The sequence below is a fragment of the Colletes latitarsis genome, chromosome 10, assembly GCF_051014445.1.
Source record: "Colletes latitarsis isolate SP2378_abdomen chromosome 10, iyColLati1, whole genome shotgun sequence".
In the NCBI taxonomy this organism is placed as follows: Eukaryota; Metazoa; Arthropoda; class Insecta; order Hymenoptera; family Colletidae; genus Colletes; species Colletes latitarsis.
In genome coordinates, this window is record NC_135143.1 from 22,128,571 (window position 1) to 22,145,762 (window position 17,192).

Genomic DNA, 17,192 nt, shown 5'->3' on the forward strand with positions numbered 1-17,192 from the left:
TCCAAAAACATACTGTTATTGGTTACATAGATAAGTGACTAAATCAATTAAAACATAAAAATTCTAACCTCAGAAACATATAGTGTGTAAATATTAACATTCAATGTAAATTTGGCAAACAACATTTATTAAATCAAAGAAACAACAAAAAATTTTAAACAACAACAGACAAATAATATGTATAGAATGCACAGATTAATTTTTCACGATATTAGTACTTTATATCGTAGAACACTGACTTCCACTAAATAATGTTATAACCTACTATTCGTCTGTACCTATTTCTTGTGTATTCTATAATATTTTTTGAGTAATTTTATTCTTACCATTGCTAGCATTCGTAAGCCAGGGTCAGTCATCTGATACGTTTGTTGTTTTATCAACGCTCCGTTAAATTCTGTTTATATTCGCGGACGCCGGCCACTCGACTTTACCTTGCAGCTGGCTCTCAAATTCCTTGTCCGTGCGATACGAAAAAAAAGTTGCTTTACACATCTCCACTATGCATTGCCCGTCCCTTAATCCGTGTGTTACGAAAAAATGTTCGCCTGGGACATCTATTTCACACTTCGTTTATGTCTGTACTACCAACTTCTTACCATAAAACAAGCCCAATGTTATCGACCAGGAATAAAGATAGATTTTTATGTAAATCTAGTGAAAACTGAAATAAATAATTTTCGAAAATATACTATACACAAAAGGAACATTTATATGAGAATCTGATTGCAATTTCGATTAAAAGTTAATATTTACACGTTATGTGTTTCTATAGTTATAATTAATATATTTGAATCGATCTAGTTACCTACGAGTCGTTTAACAGATCGATATTACATTCTGAAACAGCGTCTGTGATTGGCTGTTACTCATTGTAACGTCACGAGGATATAAAGACAATAAATCATTAATTAATCGTTAATCTGGTATCTTTTTGTATTTATTATATTTATTTACTTTGTTTATTTTCATTTATTCGAGATATAAGGTTTAACCTTTTCTTCTGAAATACAAATCGAGAGTCGAGACGTTTGACTACGTGACAACCTCGTCCCGCTCCCCACCTATTGCCCCGCGCGAGAGACGCGTCCGTTCCTGTCCGTCTTTCGTCTTCTGGAAACTCGTGTGATGAGATGCAGTGACAGGCTTCGCGTTTAATGAGGTACGTAATTCTTAATTATTGTCATCTTAATGTTCCAAATCGCTCGTAGTACTTTCCTGTACTTCCTGTTGGTGCTTTTATTTAATATTAACACGTTTCTGACGTTCAAGTCAATCGGAATCGCGAAAAATGTTTGATCTGATTCGTACGTGCACTTCCCATACATAATCATCGTCAATTATGAAGTCTGTAAACATAATTAACAATTCATGGACCATATTTCGGTTTCAGTGGACGTTTAATTAAGTTATAGGTACATTTATTTTAACGCATTGAATCGTAATATGTGTTTTATTGCTGTTACAGATTTTGACTGTCGAGTTCGACTGGAAGGGACGCTATCGGCATACAATCGACGCCATGTTTGGAAATGGCAAATGGAAGGAATTGAAAATGGAATATTGGGGAAATCGACTTCATTACAACAAGTGAGTTTGTACCTATATATGTTTACATATTTTTGTGTTTTTATCGGTCAAATTTAATACTAAATCTATAAATAGACATGTCCGAGTGATTACTTAATTATTTCTTATTTCTTATTTCAGTATTTTTTTCAGAAATTTTAGTGACCGCGCGCAATGCGGTCGGCAGAATCAGTGTTTGTTGCGTAGATTAGTTAATTGTTTTTCGAAGCACAGTTACTTCGAGTAGAGTTTCGTTTATAGTTTAGGCTCACGCGATGGTCGAGTCAGTGTATATTGCGCATTTTTATATTTTTTCCAGAGCATCGTGGCTCTTTGCTTTCTAAATCGCGACAGTAGAGCCTCTTGTTCGCCGACTTTGATTTTCGGTCGCGTTAGTTTATCATTTTTTAAATATTTTTTTTTCATCATTCCTTTAAAAATTAAAATTACTCGACGCCGGTGTTAGAATCAGTGCATCACCGAAGAGAAATATATTTATATTGAGCGAAAGTCTACGAATAAAAAACGTAAGTATCATCCTAATTTATTCTATGCACCTTTAGAAAATAATAATATTTTCAAATTTTGTTGACGATTTAAAATTTTTTAAATGATCAAAAACCTGTAATTAGATTATGATTGTTTTCTTGTACTTTACAGACTATGGATTTCATCCTTACATCCTGGAGACTAGCAGCAGGACTATGCAGATAACTTGGGCTGATGTATTTCACTGGACAGCATCGTCGTCGTCGTCGTAGTCAACGATTGGTGAGTCGCATGTGATTTTGTCCCTCCGGTCCCCAATCATGTTGTAGGGCGAAAGGTCCGAAACAACACGGGTGCCCGGTTGTATACGTAGTATTTTTGGCGAGTAGTGACCACGGGTATTTTTTATACCCGTGAATAGGAACATATGTATATTGTTTTATTTTATAGATCAGGCTAGGGTCTTTTTGTGCTCCGCGATTTTTTATATAACGTGAAATTTGTCAGAACGTAAAAATAAATTCTTTGACTTGTAATATTAATTGTTTTTTATATTGTTCGTGCTTCATATGAAAATATAATTTGATGATTTATTATCAAAGGCATTAAAGTCTTTTCTTATTCAAAACTTTGATGTTACAATTCATGTACAAAAAGACATTTCGAGATGGGTAAATTCTTGAGTCAAAGTAACATGCATTATGTACTACTTTCATCTTTAAAAAATACGCTTTGACAACAGAATTGCTCAAGGGTTAAATATTTTCATCAGTTTACTTCAATAGTTTTTCTTTACATTTTCAAAGTAAATTATTTTATTGTAAAGCCATTCGTCTTAGAAAATTCAATTTTAATCAGAATAATTTCCTTTACTAATAATAGTTTTCATTATTATTGTATATTACAATTTTGCTCTTTATTTATCAGAAATATAAAGTCCAGTAAAAGAAATAAAATAAGAAAGAATATATAAATACTATTTCGTTATGTGCTAGTATTTACATTAACCATTTTTTCTAGTTGAGGATTTTCAGGATACCTTTCCATGTTCATTGCCTAAACTCACCCAAGTGCCCAGGTGCTACTTGCGTGAGCGAAGGCAACGAGCACGATGACTTAGTTTCTAAAAATTCTTAATAATATCTATTTGCGACTGACATTGCACTAGTGTATCGTGCGCGACGCAATTTTCACATGTGTGTGTGTGGTTAGGATGTGGAATTGCGTCGTTTTAAAAGTTCAGTATAATTTATAATGAAAATTCTATTTCATTTGTACATATTTTTTGCATACTCGAAGATTATAGTACACAATACATTTAATGAAACATAAATGACAATTAACTCCTTGATCTTGAGCAACAGAAGAAAGGAAATCGATTACGATTATTTACGTAATACATTTTATCGAAGATTCTATTATTTGAAAATTACTTGTAATACGCAAAGGTCATTAGTCTGTGTCAGTTGATTTCAGGGTTTGGTACGTACCTTAGAGTGTGAATGTTTGCAATGTTCGGGTGTCGGGGGAACCCCGGGGCTTCCTCTCTAGTTTAGGCCGCGCCCGAACATTTTGTAAGAGAACCGTGGAGTGTTTGTTTGCAAGAATGTGTTTTGCAATTTTTTAAATATAGGGTTAGGTAGGTAGGTCACTTAACTTCTGGTATGAGTGTGTTGGATCTAAGTAGGTAGGGTCAAGGAAGGACTGTCACAGATCCTATACCTGTAGTTCGATTTCGAGAGTCGAAACGTTAGCCGATTCAAACGGATTGTACCGTTTGTTTTCGTTTTACTTTCGATTCTTGGAATCGCGCGGCTTTACAGTCGCTCTTCGCGTTCGCGATCGTTCGCGGTAGGCCCCTCTCGAAACGTTCGTCCCGCTCAAGTTTCACCACACCTGTGCCAACAATGATTCCTAGAATCGTTGAAGGACTGTGTATTGCACGGAATCTCGAGCGTAGATTTAAGTTTCAGGTTTCGGCAGGACCGCCGAAGAAAGAAGAGACTCGATGGAGTCGAAGAGGCCCTGACAAACTGTCGCAAGAGTGGGCTGCAACAAATGGTTCTCCATCTTCATCTACGGATGAGGATGGAGAGTCATTCTTCATTCTTACTTTGTCACTATACTCGTCTGTAGTTGTAGTATTTGTAGTTTTTCAGATGGTACTTGTACCACAACATTTGGGGCAAATCGTGGTTTGTATTAGTGTTGCGTAATACAAGTGATCGCGTTTACTTACAAGATAGTGTTGCGAATGATTTGAATTTATCGTGATTACTTTCAGCGTTGCGAACGATGTATATTTTTCGCGTTTTCTTTTAGAATAGTGTCGCGAGTAAGAATTGATACCAGTTTGCTATTGGAGTTGCGAAGTACGAATTAGTTAAAGTTGCAAATAATTTGCATTAATTGTTTAGTTCTATTTAGAGTTGTGTATGAGTTTTCGTGTTTGTTTTTTGTCAACCTCACTGTTGACCACCAGTGACCATAAGTTAGTCATTGTTGATCATCGACCCATTAAAACCATTACGAAGATTAAAGCCTTCTTACGAGGATCCTCTTACAATTTGATGCATGATCGTTTTAACATTTTGTTCCGCTTTGGAAGAGTGTATCTCATGCTATAAAACACTCGTGGTACAGCGATAGCGTTCATACATGTGTAATAGGTATACATGGGTTGGAAAATAAAAATGCCTGGGCAGTTGAGACTCAAAATCGTATGCAGGTTGACACAAATCGGATTTCAGTGGTCAGAGTTCAATGTATTTTTTCGACCCATTTTTATGAGATCTCGAAACCCCATTACCATTTTCGTGTCATTTACGCAACACTAAAGCTGTTTGCCTATCAATGCTAATTTAGTGAATAGTTTCTCAACTGACCGCCATTCATGAGAAGAGGACGCTAAAATCACTTCCGAATTTTCAGGTCGGTATGGCAGTCAGATTGGATCACGAAAGTCCTAAGGTGACAGGTCTATTCGTATACTTCGTTTGCGGCGCAACAATACGAACAGCCGCAGCGCCATACACGGTAGGACGTCCAAGATTGTCGAGCAATAGTTTGTTTTTAAACCTAGATGGCACCTCAGATATGTGTAATCGATTAATAATTTCAATTATTATTATTAATTATGAACAGCTATGAGCAATTATGAGAAATTGTTGAGTATCATATTTTTCTATTAATAATAATACCTAATAAAATAATTAAAATTAATAACTAATGAAATATTTATCGATCGCAGGTGCTTAAGCCGCCATCTAGTTTCGAAGACAAGGGATTTCTCGACAAACTTGAATGTTCTGCCGTAGGTTACTATTTAAACTCTATCAAATAAATCACAAATTTTAGTGAATCAAACATTTTTCCATTGGATTCAGTGTGTATTCTATCCTTGATATGTGGTATAAACAATCCATACAGTATTGCAATGTAACATGTCTTGTATTTTTTAAATTACGCGAATGAAACGCAATGTTCCGAAAATTCACTTGAGAGAAACATTTTACAGTGAGAGAATGTTTTATTTGTAGATTGAAGTACAGCCTCTATTCCTAGCAGTGTAGTTTACGAGATGTGACGATAAAGTTTCAAGAATAATTCGATAAACAATTTTATTTATCGAATTTGGAATCGATATTTGGTTTAATGTTCGTGCTATATTCATTTGTTTTCAAATAACTATATATAAATGGACATTGAGCTTTATAGTGAATGAATATAAGTGTTACAACAATTGCTAGTACAAGAAAAAACAGAATTATTTTGAAACTTGTCGTCGCACCTCGTATTTAATGTTAACTATATTTTCGTTCGTGCAATTTATTTATTATAACATTTATGCGTGTTATTCTTGTCTTAAATCCTCTGAGACTTTCTTGAAAATTAGCACTCCTTCGCCATTAGCTTTGCGATATCCAGGTGCTGATGATTTTATTCTGTCCAACCATTTAGCAACGTTCGGATAGCTATCAGTATCGAAATCCATAACCTGCAATTCATACATATTAAATCTTGAAAATTATTTATAATTTTTTTAAGCAATTGTTACCTCTGCTGTGGTGACCGTAGCAACTAAGGCAAGATCTGCAATGGTCATGTTACGTCCTGTGACATAATCTTGTCCTTCTAGAAAAGCATCTAAAACTTCAAACGCGCTTTGTAATTTTGCATATTTTTCTGGATCGTAATCCTTTGTCTTCCCGAATACGACTGGATACTGTAACACATTCGTACACCCATCGACATATAATCAATTGAAGCGTATTCTACGCATTTTTAAAAATAGAAATACCACGATAAACACGCAAGGTTTTATTTAGCTATCTGACGTTTCTGATGAATCTCTCGAAAAGAAAAATGTAAACTCCTGGTATTGGAATACTTGCATAATAGTCCTTTACGGCTTTGTACATGGTGCCAATATCGAAATGCATACGTTGGTCGACCATAGCCCGGCCAGCCGGGGTTTGAGGATTCAATCTAGGGTTATTACCATACTCATCGACCAAGTACGACATAATAGCCCGGCTGCAACATAAACACAAGCCATAATAATATATAATTCTTCATTTTTACGTATAAATGGCTCGAATATTATTAATTACGAACCTCTCCCCCAGTTTGTAATCACCGTCTACGAGAAATGGAACCTTTTTCTGCGGATTTAACTGCAACAAATAGTTTCACAAATTGGCATACTTTGCTCGTAAAGATCATCATCTAACAGCAACTTTTGATTTGGATAACACAGAGATAAAATATTGAAAAATATTAGAAGTGGCCTTCGAGAAAGTGTTTCGACGTTTCGCTAACTTTCCAGCTAGTTCCTTCTGGGGACAAATGGCACATTGATAGTAGCGCGTGTCAAGCTGCATGTGTTTATGCCATGAATCATTGGTTACCAATCATCGAACTAATCGTGGGTCAACTTTAATTTCAGCTGAACAATTGAAACAGCTCTGACCAGCGACCCATAGCAAGCTCGGTAATTGGTAACCAATGATCCATGATACGAGCTCAGGTACCTTCGATAAACCCAGACCATACGATACACATTAATATCAGTGTGTTGTTTGACCCTTGAAGAAGCTCGTTGAAATATTGACGAGATTTTGGAACGATTGTCATAACCTACCATTTTGTTTTCAAATAATTTTTAAATGAAACCATACAAATATTTATTTTTTTATTAATAGTTTGTTTAATCTCTTCAATTAGATATGGAATATAATATTGGTTAAATGGCCAATCCTAGCTGCTGCACAGATGATATAGCGGTATTTATAAAAAGATATCGGTATAATAGACAGTGTAATTACTGAACGATTTTAACGAAAATTGACGCTTGAGGTGCAGTCTAGTAATACATTTAATTGTGCACGAATAAATCTCAATACAAATGAAACATTGAAAGAAATCTGTATTTATACCGACCTGTTCGTATTCTGGTGTTAAGTGTTCGCCAGAAAGTAAGTCAATTTCTTTCAGGTTTAAAGGAAAACCGATTGCTTCCGCTGTTAAGAGAACCGCTCTGCAAGGCGAACTCATCGGGGTGTAATACAAATCCACCGACATGATGTAGGATTGTAGACGATAAACTAAAATTGCAAACAACATTTGTAATATAGCAGACAGAAGGATGAAAAGCTAAAGACGTTGAGTTGCTTCTTTCGTACAGGTTTTTATTCGACTAACTTTAGTAGAACGCTCGCTTCTCGAGAAGGTTCCGCTCTCCTCTCATTTCCGAAATCGACATCTCTTATTTTTTAAATCTAAACATCCGTCGTCCTTACAGAAAATTTCTCGTAACTTTTGTAATTATGTAAAATTTGTAATTTGTAGATTTTTTAATCGATATACGATATAAAATGTAGAAACGCACAGAAAAATATTTGCTAATAAATTTCCAACAAACGAAAATGTCACGAGATGTTGCAAATTGTGATCATTTTGCGAGCCACGGTAGAAATGAAGGTTTTAACGTGCACAACAAATTGTACAGAGCGCGACTGCGACTGAAAGTCGCGGAATTCAATAAACATCGATTTTATTGAAAATCGTTACAGTCAGAAACAATGCAGTACAAAGATGACAACGTGAAATATACGTATAATTCCCTCTTATTTGTGTGTATTTCACTATTCATTGTAACATATAAATTTGTCCACGCTTAATAATAACTATGCATCAAAAAATAACACTTGAGAAATTCAAATATGAAAATTTACATGTTTGAATGCTTTTTGAAATTTTCTATTCAAATTACATATGTTCGCTAAAATTCAAAGACCGGTTGTAATCTTTGTATCAATTTTTGTAAAACATGCAAATTATTATTTTGATGAAAAAGCGCGCTGCATTTCCTGTGAGTACATATTTTCAAGCTTCATTTGTGAAACGATTGACTGACAGTTTTGCAATATTTCAAAGGGATCATTGAAATTTTGAAACTAAATTTAGAATAATTATTGACGTATGAATAAAGTTAAAATTCAGATTGCACCCAAGGTTACTTAAAAGCTTTACTTCCAAGCGCGCTTAAACTTTGTTGTTTAAAGTTTTCTAAACCAACGATTTGAAATATTTCATGAAATATTTCTCTTCGAACATTATGGACTTTGTTTCCAACTATTTTCAATAAAATCAGTATTATCGAATAAATCTATACTAATAAAAAAAGCTATGTAGCGAACTTTAAACCATTTATTGCTCGCGTTTCTCTGTTATTAAATAGTTTCAAATAAATAGGAAGTTCAAGAACTTTCGATCGAAGCTTTACACACGAGAACGAACACGCGAATAGAAATAGAGACAAAGTATGAGTTTCATCCAACTCCGATCGAGACGTACTTCCTGAATTTCGTTTTCGATCGAGTTTAATCGACAGAACAGTTTTTTCCACGCGCTGAAGCTAAATATACGTCGTCGGAGTGGTGTACACGTATACGTACGTATATCCGCCATTTAACGAGCAATCAATACACGAGAATAAAACATACGTAGTATACATCGGTCGAAACGATGAAAAATTTTCAATCACGATTCTTTAAATTTAACAGACGCTAGGAAAATAGAAATCACGTCCAATGATTGATGTGTGAATAGCAATTTTTCTGTAATCCAAAAGCAAAAATTACGTTTAATTTGTACGCTATTTCCAAGGTGCTCGACGTGCGTGGAAAACCTTGTTGCGCATTCTAATGACTGCATTTAATACGATCACGTATGTTAAAATGTAATTATTACCTTTGCGATATCAAACCTGTAACAGCCAGTATTAAATCCGCCACTAATAGTATTCAAAGTTTGACGCTATAGGGAAACTCAATCTTTTCGTTGGCAGGAAAAGGTAAAGCATACGCACTCTTCCGTTTACACAGGTGAACTGAAAGCAAGGAGGAACCTTACAGTATGCGCATATATTCACTTATTTGATATAGGTATGCACACAAACTGGGGGTGGAACACCTTCCATTTTTCCCTTCCTGGTTCTATCAAGTATTAGGATGTAACAGAAAATACTGCACGGTTTGCTTTCTGTTATTTTTAAATATATAGGATGAATCGTGTAATCTGGCCACCCCAAATAACTCCCGAAATATGCGTTTAACAAAAAAATAGTTTATATAAAAATTTTACTTTATTAAAGAGAACTCAGGATGCTAAAACTAATTCTATACATAACCCATTCGTTAGCGAGATATTAAGCTGAACCTGAATTTCTTTTGCAATAATTAAGATTATATCAAACTCACCTAAGTGTTATGTTTCATCTTCTTCTTTGGGTGTTGAACCGTCTTAAAAATAATTGATGAGAAAATTATCGGGTAAAGCATTCGAAGGTTGAAATCGAGCTTGTAAGTCGAAGTACTATAAGATCATTGTTAGGTGGGAATAACAGCCAATAATGTGTCTAGAGACTTTGTATTCCAAACCGAGTTTACTTTAATATATTATATTATTAGATACGTGAAACATTCTTTCATGGAATACTACTATTGTTTATACGGCTACTGACGTACCATTTAAAGTAAATAATTATCTTTAATTATATTTTAAATCCGTAACTTTCCTCGAAGTAAGAAGTAATTAGTGCGTCTAGATTGCTGTATTTAGAATGAAAGTGGAAATTCTGCTTTAACGGAACGTTTTTGTCGCTTTACAAAAAAGAAAATATCGATTAAGGGTTGGTAGGTACTGGCCGTTATACGGTAATTAAAACGCGCGTAACACCGAGGTTCAAGATAATTAGCAAATGCGCATCGAATCAAAAGGACGACTACCGCTGAGGTAAATTGGCTGCAATGCGAACAACAGGCGTGTACCATAATTACAAGGTTCATTAAGTCGTATTCGATGGCGATTGTACTATTCACCGAATCACATGTGGTAACGCTAATTTCACTTCGAGTGAGATCAAAACAATTTCCTTATATTTTTTAACGAGCACGATACCATTTAAACAGTTCTTGGAACGTTTATATATTTTCAACAAACGCTTCAATTATCGTTTAAAAATGATAATTTCGATTTTTCATTTCGAAGAAGTATTTTTTATAAGTTAACTACTTTATGATAGATGACAGATATATCTATTTTCATTTCGTGTTAATCTTCTAAATTATATATTGATTAATGTATTAAATAGTAAATTGTTTGATTTCAATTGACAGTTAAAATAAAGATAATTGGATACGATTGCGTAACCATTTTATACGGATCATTATACGCACAGAATTGAACTCGTATTAATCACAGTTTTGATGGTTCTAATTAATGGTTTTGTATGTCTGAAAATTTTAATGAATTTTCCTGATATTGCAGTAGAAATTTCCACGTTCAGTGTTGATCCGCAGGATTACCTGGATTTTGCTTTATATGCTTTGTGAAAATTAATTAATGGGAAATCCTTAAATAATATGTGGATGTACCGAGTGTGATTCGAAAGAAGAAATACGAACGTTCATGTTTCTACCAGCGAATAAACTTTGATGATAGATTAGATTAAATTTTTTGAGGACATGTATATTAAAATTCAGACCATGCCTCTCAAAAGCCATGTGCATTTTTTTATACTGTGGCTATTTTTCAAATTCGTTTTTAGAGTAACCTCATTTGCAACAACACTTCCCTTGAAATTCGTCCTTTGGGATCTGACAATTCGACCATCGTAATTAACATAAATTTAATTGCAGTCAGTTTCAGCTCTTTCCAAGCACATTCTCTAAAATTCATTATTTAAGCGACGCCACGCCAGTCAATGATAAATCAATATAATCTCTACCACGGTCTCTATCAAATAGAAATCAGTTTTGTTTCAAACGTTGAGTTGGAATCAGTTCCTCTATGATCATCTACTATTTAGTAGAGGTTTCGCTACGGTCATTAACGAGTAACGTTGCATAACACGCGATAACGAGTATCCTCCAACGCCATTCACTATGCCGCTTAGAATAGTCATCCAATATTAATTCGACGGGAGATTGTCCGCTCGAACGCGCATGTACCATGAAGGTTAATCCTAAAGCTTGAAATTTTAAAAGGGTCCAACACAAAATACGTACAGTTAGCTAGGAACAAGGTTGTCATGATTTAAACACTATTCAGTCCTTTATTGTTTGAGTGCTCAACTTGTCAGGGTGGTTTAAGTATACGCGATACGTTTCTTTATAAATTTATTGGCACTTTAAATCGTGCAAAAAAGGGGTTGAAAAATATATGTTTATATATTTCGTCTTCCTCCTTCCCCAAGTAAGTCTTCTAAATCGGCTCCTGGCCGAAGCTTTATCGCTTCTATGGCAGATCAACCGCAGACTACACAACTAATTATTGTAACTGCATTTTTAGCGCTTTACCTGTTACGGATAAAAAAAATGCGGATAAGTGAAATTAATGGTGCTCGGATCCATGGCTCGCATAAAATTCGCGTGCACGATGAGTTATAGAGCTCACGTTCGAGAAATGTACACAGAAATGCATACGGAATGGATAAGCGCACGACACGAGCCCTATATTCGATGGTGCATTTAAACTTCTCGGTAAGTCGCTCGCCTCCACGCTCGTGCGATTGTGTATCGCATTAATAATTGTCGAGTACGTGCACATGAGGCCGTTGCACCCGGATTTCTACCGAGTGGTTCTCATTTGTCATTGAAAGCTGAAGCGCTATCTGTTACGCGAAAGACTCGCCGACTCTCGAGGATTGCGTACGTTACCCAGTAATGATTCTTAAAATGAACCTCAGACGTGATTCGTAAGTTGAACGTTTCTATCTCCCCTCGAAGCCAGTGAAGCGTGAAAAACGACATTTAAAAAACGATACAAAAAAATAATGCTTTTCTTTTTATTCGTTCTCATGCAATTATCGAGGTTTTACTGTAGGTGTCTATATTCTTCTGGTTCGTAACAAGGTTTCTCTAGTATTTCTAAAGGTCAAAAACCTTCGAAACTGTTTCCATGTTTCCACCGACAAATTGTGCAAGCTATTCTGTTCAAAGTCTCGAATATTTCAATACAAATGTTAAGTGCACCACTTCTTGTATTTTACACCTTTTTCGTTTCAACGCTTCTTTCTGGCTTCCTCGAACGTTCTATAGAAATTCTTTTTCCTTTTTCACGGCGTGCTCCATTCAATTTGCGCGCTTTAGACGAATACCATTCGCACGTGCTTGATGAAACGTTTATTCGCAAAGTACGCAAACTATTTTACATTTTCTATACCCGTAATTTCATATCGACCAGTAACGATGCTTGAATAAAGTTAACGTATCGCGTATCGTCGTTTATCTGGATTAAATTCAACCCCTCGAGATCAGTTTTTCTTAATGAACAGTCGGAACTGTCACTTTATTCGTATGAAATTATTTTTTACAAGAGTAAGGTTAATTAGTAGTTATAGTTAACGTAATTTCTGTGAAGCTTTTGAATATCAAATGTACGCAACGTTTCGTTGTTTATTTCTTCTTCATCACTTCTTCCGTCATGGCCTTGAATATTTTCGCGCCTCTGTTGTTGCACTCTTCGTATTTAGGCACTTCAGACTTCAGCTTCGCGTACCACCTGTTAATGTTCTTGTAGGAACTGAGATCGTAGTTCAAGACCTGTAGCAAAAATAACATAAAATAATTCAATTTGATTAATCAACTCGTAGGGAACACGTTGTACAAGTTTTGTTCTTATCGTTCATTTTTAAATGTATCTTTATACAGCCACTTAATGCCAATTACGTTATGAAAATAATGAATATATAACTCTAGTCTGTGACAAGTTTTGTCGAGTCATTTTTGCTAAAGAGTTTATCAAGAAAACCTGTTTTGGATGAACAATAAATTTCTAAAGAATAAGACTATTATTTAAAAACTAATCCATTGTCAATTTAATCTGTCTTGTAAAAGATTATTCGATTGAAATTGTCAAACGTGTTACCTCGAAAGTAGAAATGGTGGCAACAATAGTCAAATCAGCGAGTGTCAAGTTGCTTCCTGCTACATAGTCCTGTCCTTCGAGGAATTTTTCGAGAAAACCTAGAGCCGTGCCAATACCGTTGTATTTTTCTTGATCTTTGGGTGCTTTGGCGAACAATACGGGGTACTGGAATGAAATATTGCCATTGATACAATTCTTATCTAAAATATTAATCTTTACATTCTATGCATATTTGCTTTATGTTTTCTCGTAATTCATACACTAAGTCTGACTATAAAATAAAATCAAAGACGCGTCATAGCGTAGATTGTAGATAGTCAAATTCTCGAGTTACTGAAATGCATTGTACGTGCTGCGATATTACTGTTTACACATATCTGCACAGGAAATTTAGCAATCTGCTAGTTATATGAGTCCATATCTCTTACTGACGTCGGCGATATGAAGGACTGAGGGTCTGTACGCGATATCAAGCTTAATGTCAAGAGGTTAAAAAGACTGTAATGCTTTCCTTGCCAGTTAGGTATATTTAGTTTTGTAAATTACTTTCTATCAGTACTCAACAATTTAAGAGATATATTAATTGCATTATACATTGTGCATTGTTTGAAACGGTATTAGGAAATTTCCAATAAATTCGGTATTTTTAAGTTACAATAAAGTGTCATTGCAATGTAGTTTTGGTATTTGAATAATTTATAAACCAATAATATTTAAAAAACAAATTTAACTACTACTACAGACTTTAAGTATTATGACGTTTAATTAAATTTAAATTAAATTATGATCAAAATATCTCGGTTACAGCTATAGTAATAGTATTTTAATTTTTCTTTTTAATATTTTAGTTTGAACGTTGTTCGACTTTTTGCAGTACCATTTATAGAATACTTAAATACTGAAATGCCATTAAAAAAGTATCGTCACTATTAGAGCTTCGTCAAAAAACTTATATTACGTTATAAAACGTTCCTACATAGTCTGATTATAATTAAACGGGCGCTGAAGGACACGGAGAGCATATTTTAATAGAAGTCATGCTTGGTATAATTCGTAATCAGAGATGTGGCCTCGAGTGACCAGTTAATTTTCTGCTAATTGTGAATACGCGATCAATGTAGATAAAATAATGCATGTGATGATGTAACTATGCACAGTGTACCGATCCGATAGTGGAGGTTTTCAATTTACTGTTCGCAGATATTACGTAACGAGTAACTTTCAGCACAGCCATGATTCTCTTAAGAATTGCTACATAGCGTCGTGACTTACGTAATAATCAGCGAGGGCTTTGTACAACGTGCACGCGTCGAAGTACAATCTCTGATTAACAACAGCGCGTTTCTTTGGGTCCTTCGGGTACAGGGAGTCGTTCTTGCCATACTGTTCCACCAGGTATGTCATAATTGCTCGACTGCAAGGAAAATAGTAAAACGTACAATGTACCTCTATTTCTGGATTTTCTGGTAATCGTCATAAATTTCTACGTGGTAAACTCTCGATCGAGCAATAGCTAGATCGTGTTAAATTTTAATTTAAAAGTCTACATTCAATAAATCTTTAAAATTGTGTAATCGTTGTTAATTTTAAATTTCAATCATTTTTCTGATCTTTAATTTACATCAACTTTTTTTTTTGCACAATGTGAAAACGCTTTAGATTAGAAACAAAACTGGCAAGCCTTACCTTTCCCACAGGCTGAAGCCATTGTCGTTGATCGTGGGAATCGTGTGTTGCGGATTCATCTGCGCAAAGGAAAACTTTAGTAGCAGAGTACGATAAAAAATATAAAAATTCATTTTTCGTAGAAAACTATAGTCATTTGCTCCGTTTTATATCACTCGACTAAGTATTTCTCTGTCAACTAAAGGTAATTTATTAACTTGACAAAAATAATTTCTTTCGGTACAATAAAATTTATGCAAAGTAGAGTTAATTTCCATTACTGCATCGCACTCTCTGAAAAATCTGAATAAACGCAATTTGTGAAAAATAATTTTATTCCCCTAATCACATACTTTCAAAAATTCTGGTTTCAAATGTTCCCCGCCCATCATGTCCATTTCTTTGTAGTTGAGTGGCAGTCCAATCGCTGCAGCCGTTAACGCAACAGCGCGGCACGGAGCGCTTCCGGGAAGTTGATAAAAATCGATCGGCATTTTAAATTCTGTAAAAACGCGCAAAATATTTATTCCAGAATATTTCGATACTTCGTATTAACAGCTAACGAAGAATAAAAAATTATTCGCCGGTTGAACTTTCAATTTTTTTTTGCGCTTCTCGATTAACGACTGTCGATCGTTTAACGTCCTCACCGCTTGCTGCAGTTACGTTTCGCGTTTCCTTGCAACAAGTTAACAGAAAATTGTCGACACCTATTATATGTAGATATATACGCGACTATTAAAGTAAGTGCATGTTTGCACATTTGCATAATAGTAGCGTGACCGAGTATCCAGATCGAGACAATTAAGCACGAAAATAGGCGACAGTGGCACTGGCCTTTCTAATCGTTCAATTACGTTACCACTCGCTATGAATCTCTCCAATGACTACAACAATTCTCCCTTACGAATTTAGCAATGGGTCAGGAAGATATAACTGCTTGTTGATCGTCAGAGAAAAAGAATTATTGTGATTTATTACACGATGTTTCGATTGAAATTTATTTATTATATATTTTATAAGAAATTTTATGGCACAATCATATACGAAATTAGTGTACAGATATATTTACAGACCTCGAGAGTCGATTGGTATTCGAATAATATTTTGCGTATCTCCGGTCGAAATGTCGTGTAATAAACTAGCTAATAATCGTTTCTGTGTTACGCTCTGCCAACCAAGTAGTTCCTATTCCCTCGTCCCTTACTAATTCTCGGAATTTACGAGCAAAACGTACTTGTAATTAATTTAATTTTGCAACACGTACATAGTGGACCGATAACCAGTTGACTATATATTTCACTATTACTCCGGTAACTCGAACATTACCAGTTTCTGAAGTACCACCACCGTACAGTAGCTCGATAACCGTGCTACCAAATAACATGTTAAAATCAGATTTTAAGTAATAGTTGCACGACGACTGTGTTTAGTTTTCGTGATTTCTCGATCGGGACACTGTTTTCGAACAATGGTCACGTTACGGATCTTTTTGAATGTCGACGCAACGGAACCGCGCACCACGTTCAAAATAATATAAAACGCGAACTGAAAGCACAACCGCGAAAACACTGAAAACGAAGAACGAATATACTCAAAAGTTTAGACTCGGATCCGGGATGATTTACAGTGGATCGCGAAAAAGACGTAAATGGTAATCTGAAATGTACATACTCTGCAGGGACGCACGATGAAATAATCACTGTGTAGCCGTGTTAGGGTCTCGAGTCTCTTTACAAATGCTGGGACATTTGCTACGCGGCCCCCTTTTCAAGCGACAAACGGAACCTCAATGCGCAGGCTCGACCGGTATAACCTGTTACTATTACGGAGGCGTTGCCTCCTCGAACTCGCCGATTTGATTCTTACGGATCGTCGGATTTATGGGAATACAGGATGACTGACCAGAAAGGGAACCGAGAAATCGATCTCTCGGAATTTCTGGCGTGAGCGTTGAAAATTTCGTTATCTACAGTGGGTCAAAGGTCTGTTGATAAAGGTAAAATTTGATAATAACGGGTGAAATAAAAAGATAA

The 17,192-nt window shown here is 35.2% G+C and overlaps 2 protein-coding genes across 3 annotated transcripts; both read right to left on the bottom strand.

Moving 5' to 3' along the window:
• Positions 1 to 5,575: 5,575 nt before the first annotated feature.
• LOC143346475 (glutathione S-transferase 1-1-like) lies at positions 5,576 to 9,439 on the bottom strand. Of its 2 annotated transcripts, none has more exons than XM_076774596.1 (6): positions 9,313 to 9,439; positions 7,501 to 7,664; positions 6,676 to 6,734; positions 6,453 to 6,594; positions 6,116 to 6,283; positions 5,576 to 6,055 (listed from the first exon to the last, which is right to left on the bottom strand). In XM_076774596.1, the coding sequence occupies exons 2-6, from the start codon at positions 7,639 to 7,641 to the stop codon at positions 5,912 to 5,914; spliced, it is 654 nt and encodes a 217-aa protein (XP_076630711.1). In that variant the 5' UTR covers positions 7,642 to 7,664; positions 9,313 to 9,439; the 3' UTR covers positions 5,576 to 5,911. The 2 variants fall into 2 exon arrangements, with proteins under 2 accessions (XP_076630711.1, XP_076630712.1); XM_076774597.1 differs by lacking the exon at positions 9,313 to 9,439 and adding an exon at positions 7,743 to 7,819.
• Positions 9,440 to 12,877: 3,438 nt separating this feature from the next.
• LOC143346474 (glutathione S-transferase D1-like) lies at positions 12,878 to 16,984 on the bottom strand. The gene is made up of 6 exons (XM_076774595.1): positions 16,831 to 16,984; positions 15,510 to 15,658; positions 15,178 to 15,236; positions 14,764 to 14,905; positions 13,492 to 13,656; positions 12,878 to 13,166 (listed from the first exon to the last, which is right to left on the bottom strand). Exons 2-6 carry the CDS (start codon positions 15,648 to 15,650, stop codon positions 13,020 to 13,022), a joined length of 654 nt encoding a protein of 217 aa, XP_076630710.1. The 5' UTR covers positions 15,651 to 15,658; positions 16,831 to 16,984; the 3' UTR covers positions 12,878 to 13,019.
• Positions 16,985 to 17,192: the final 208 nt, after the last annotated feature.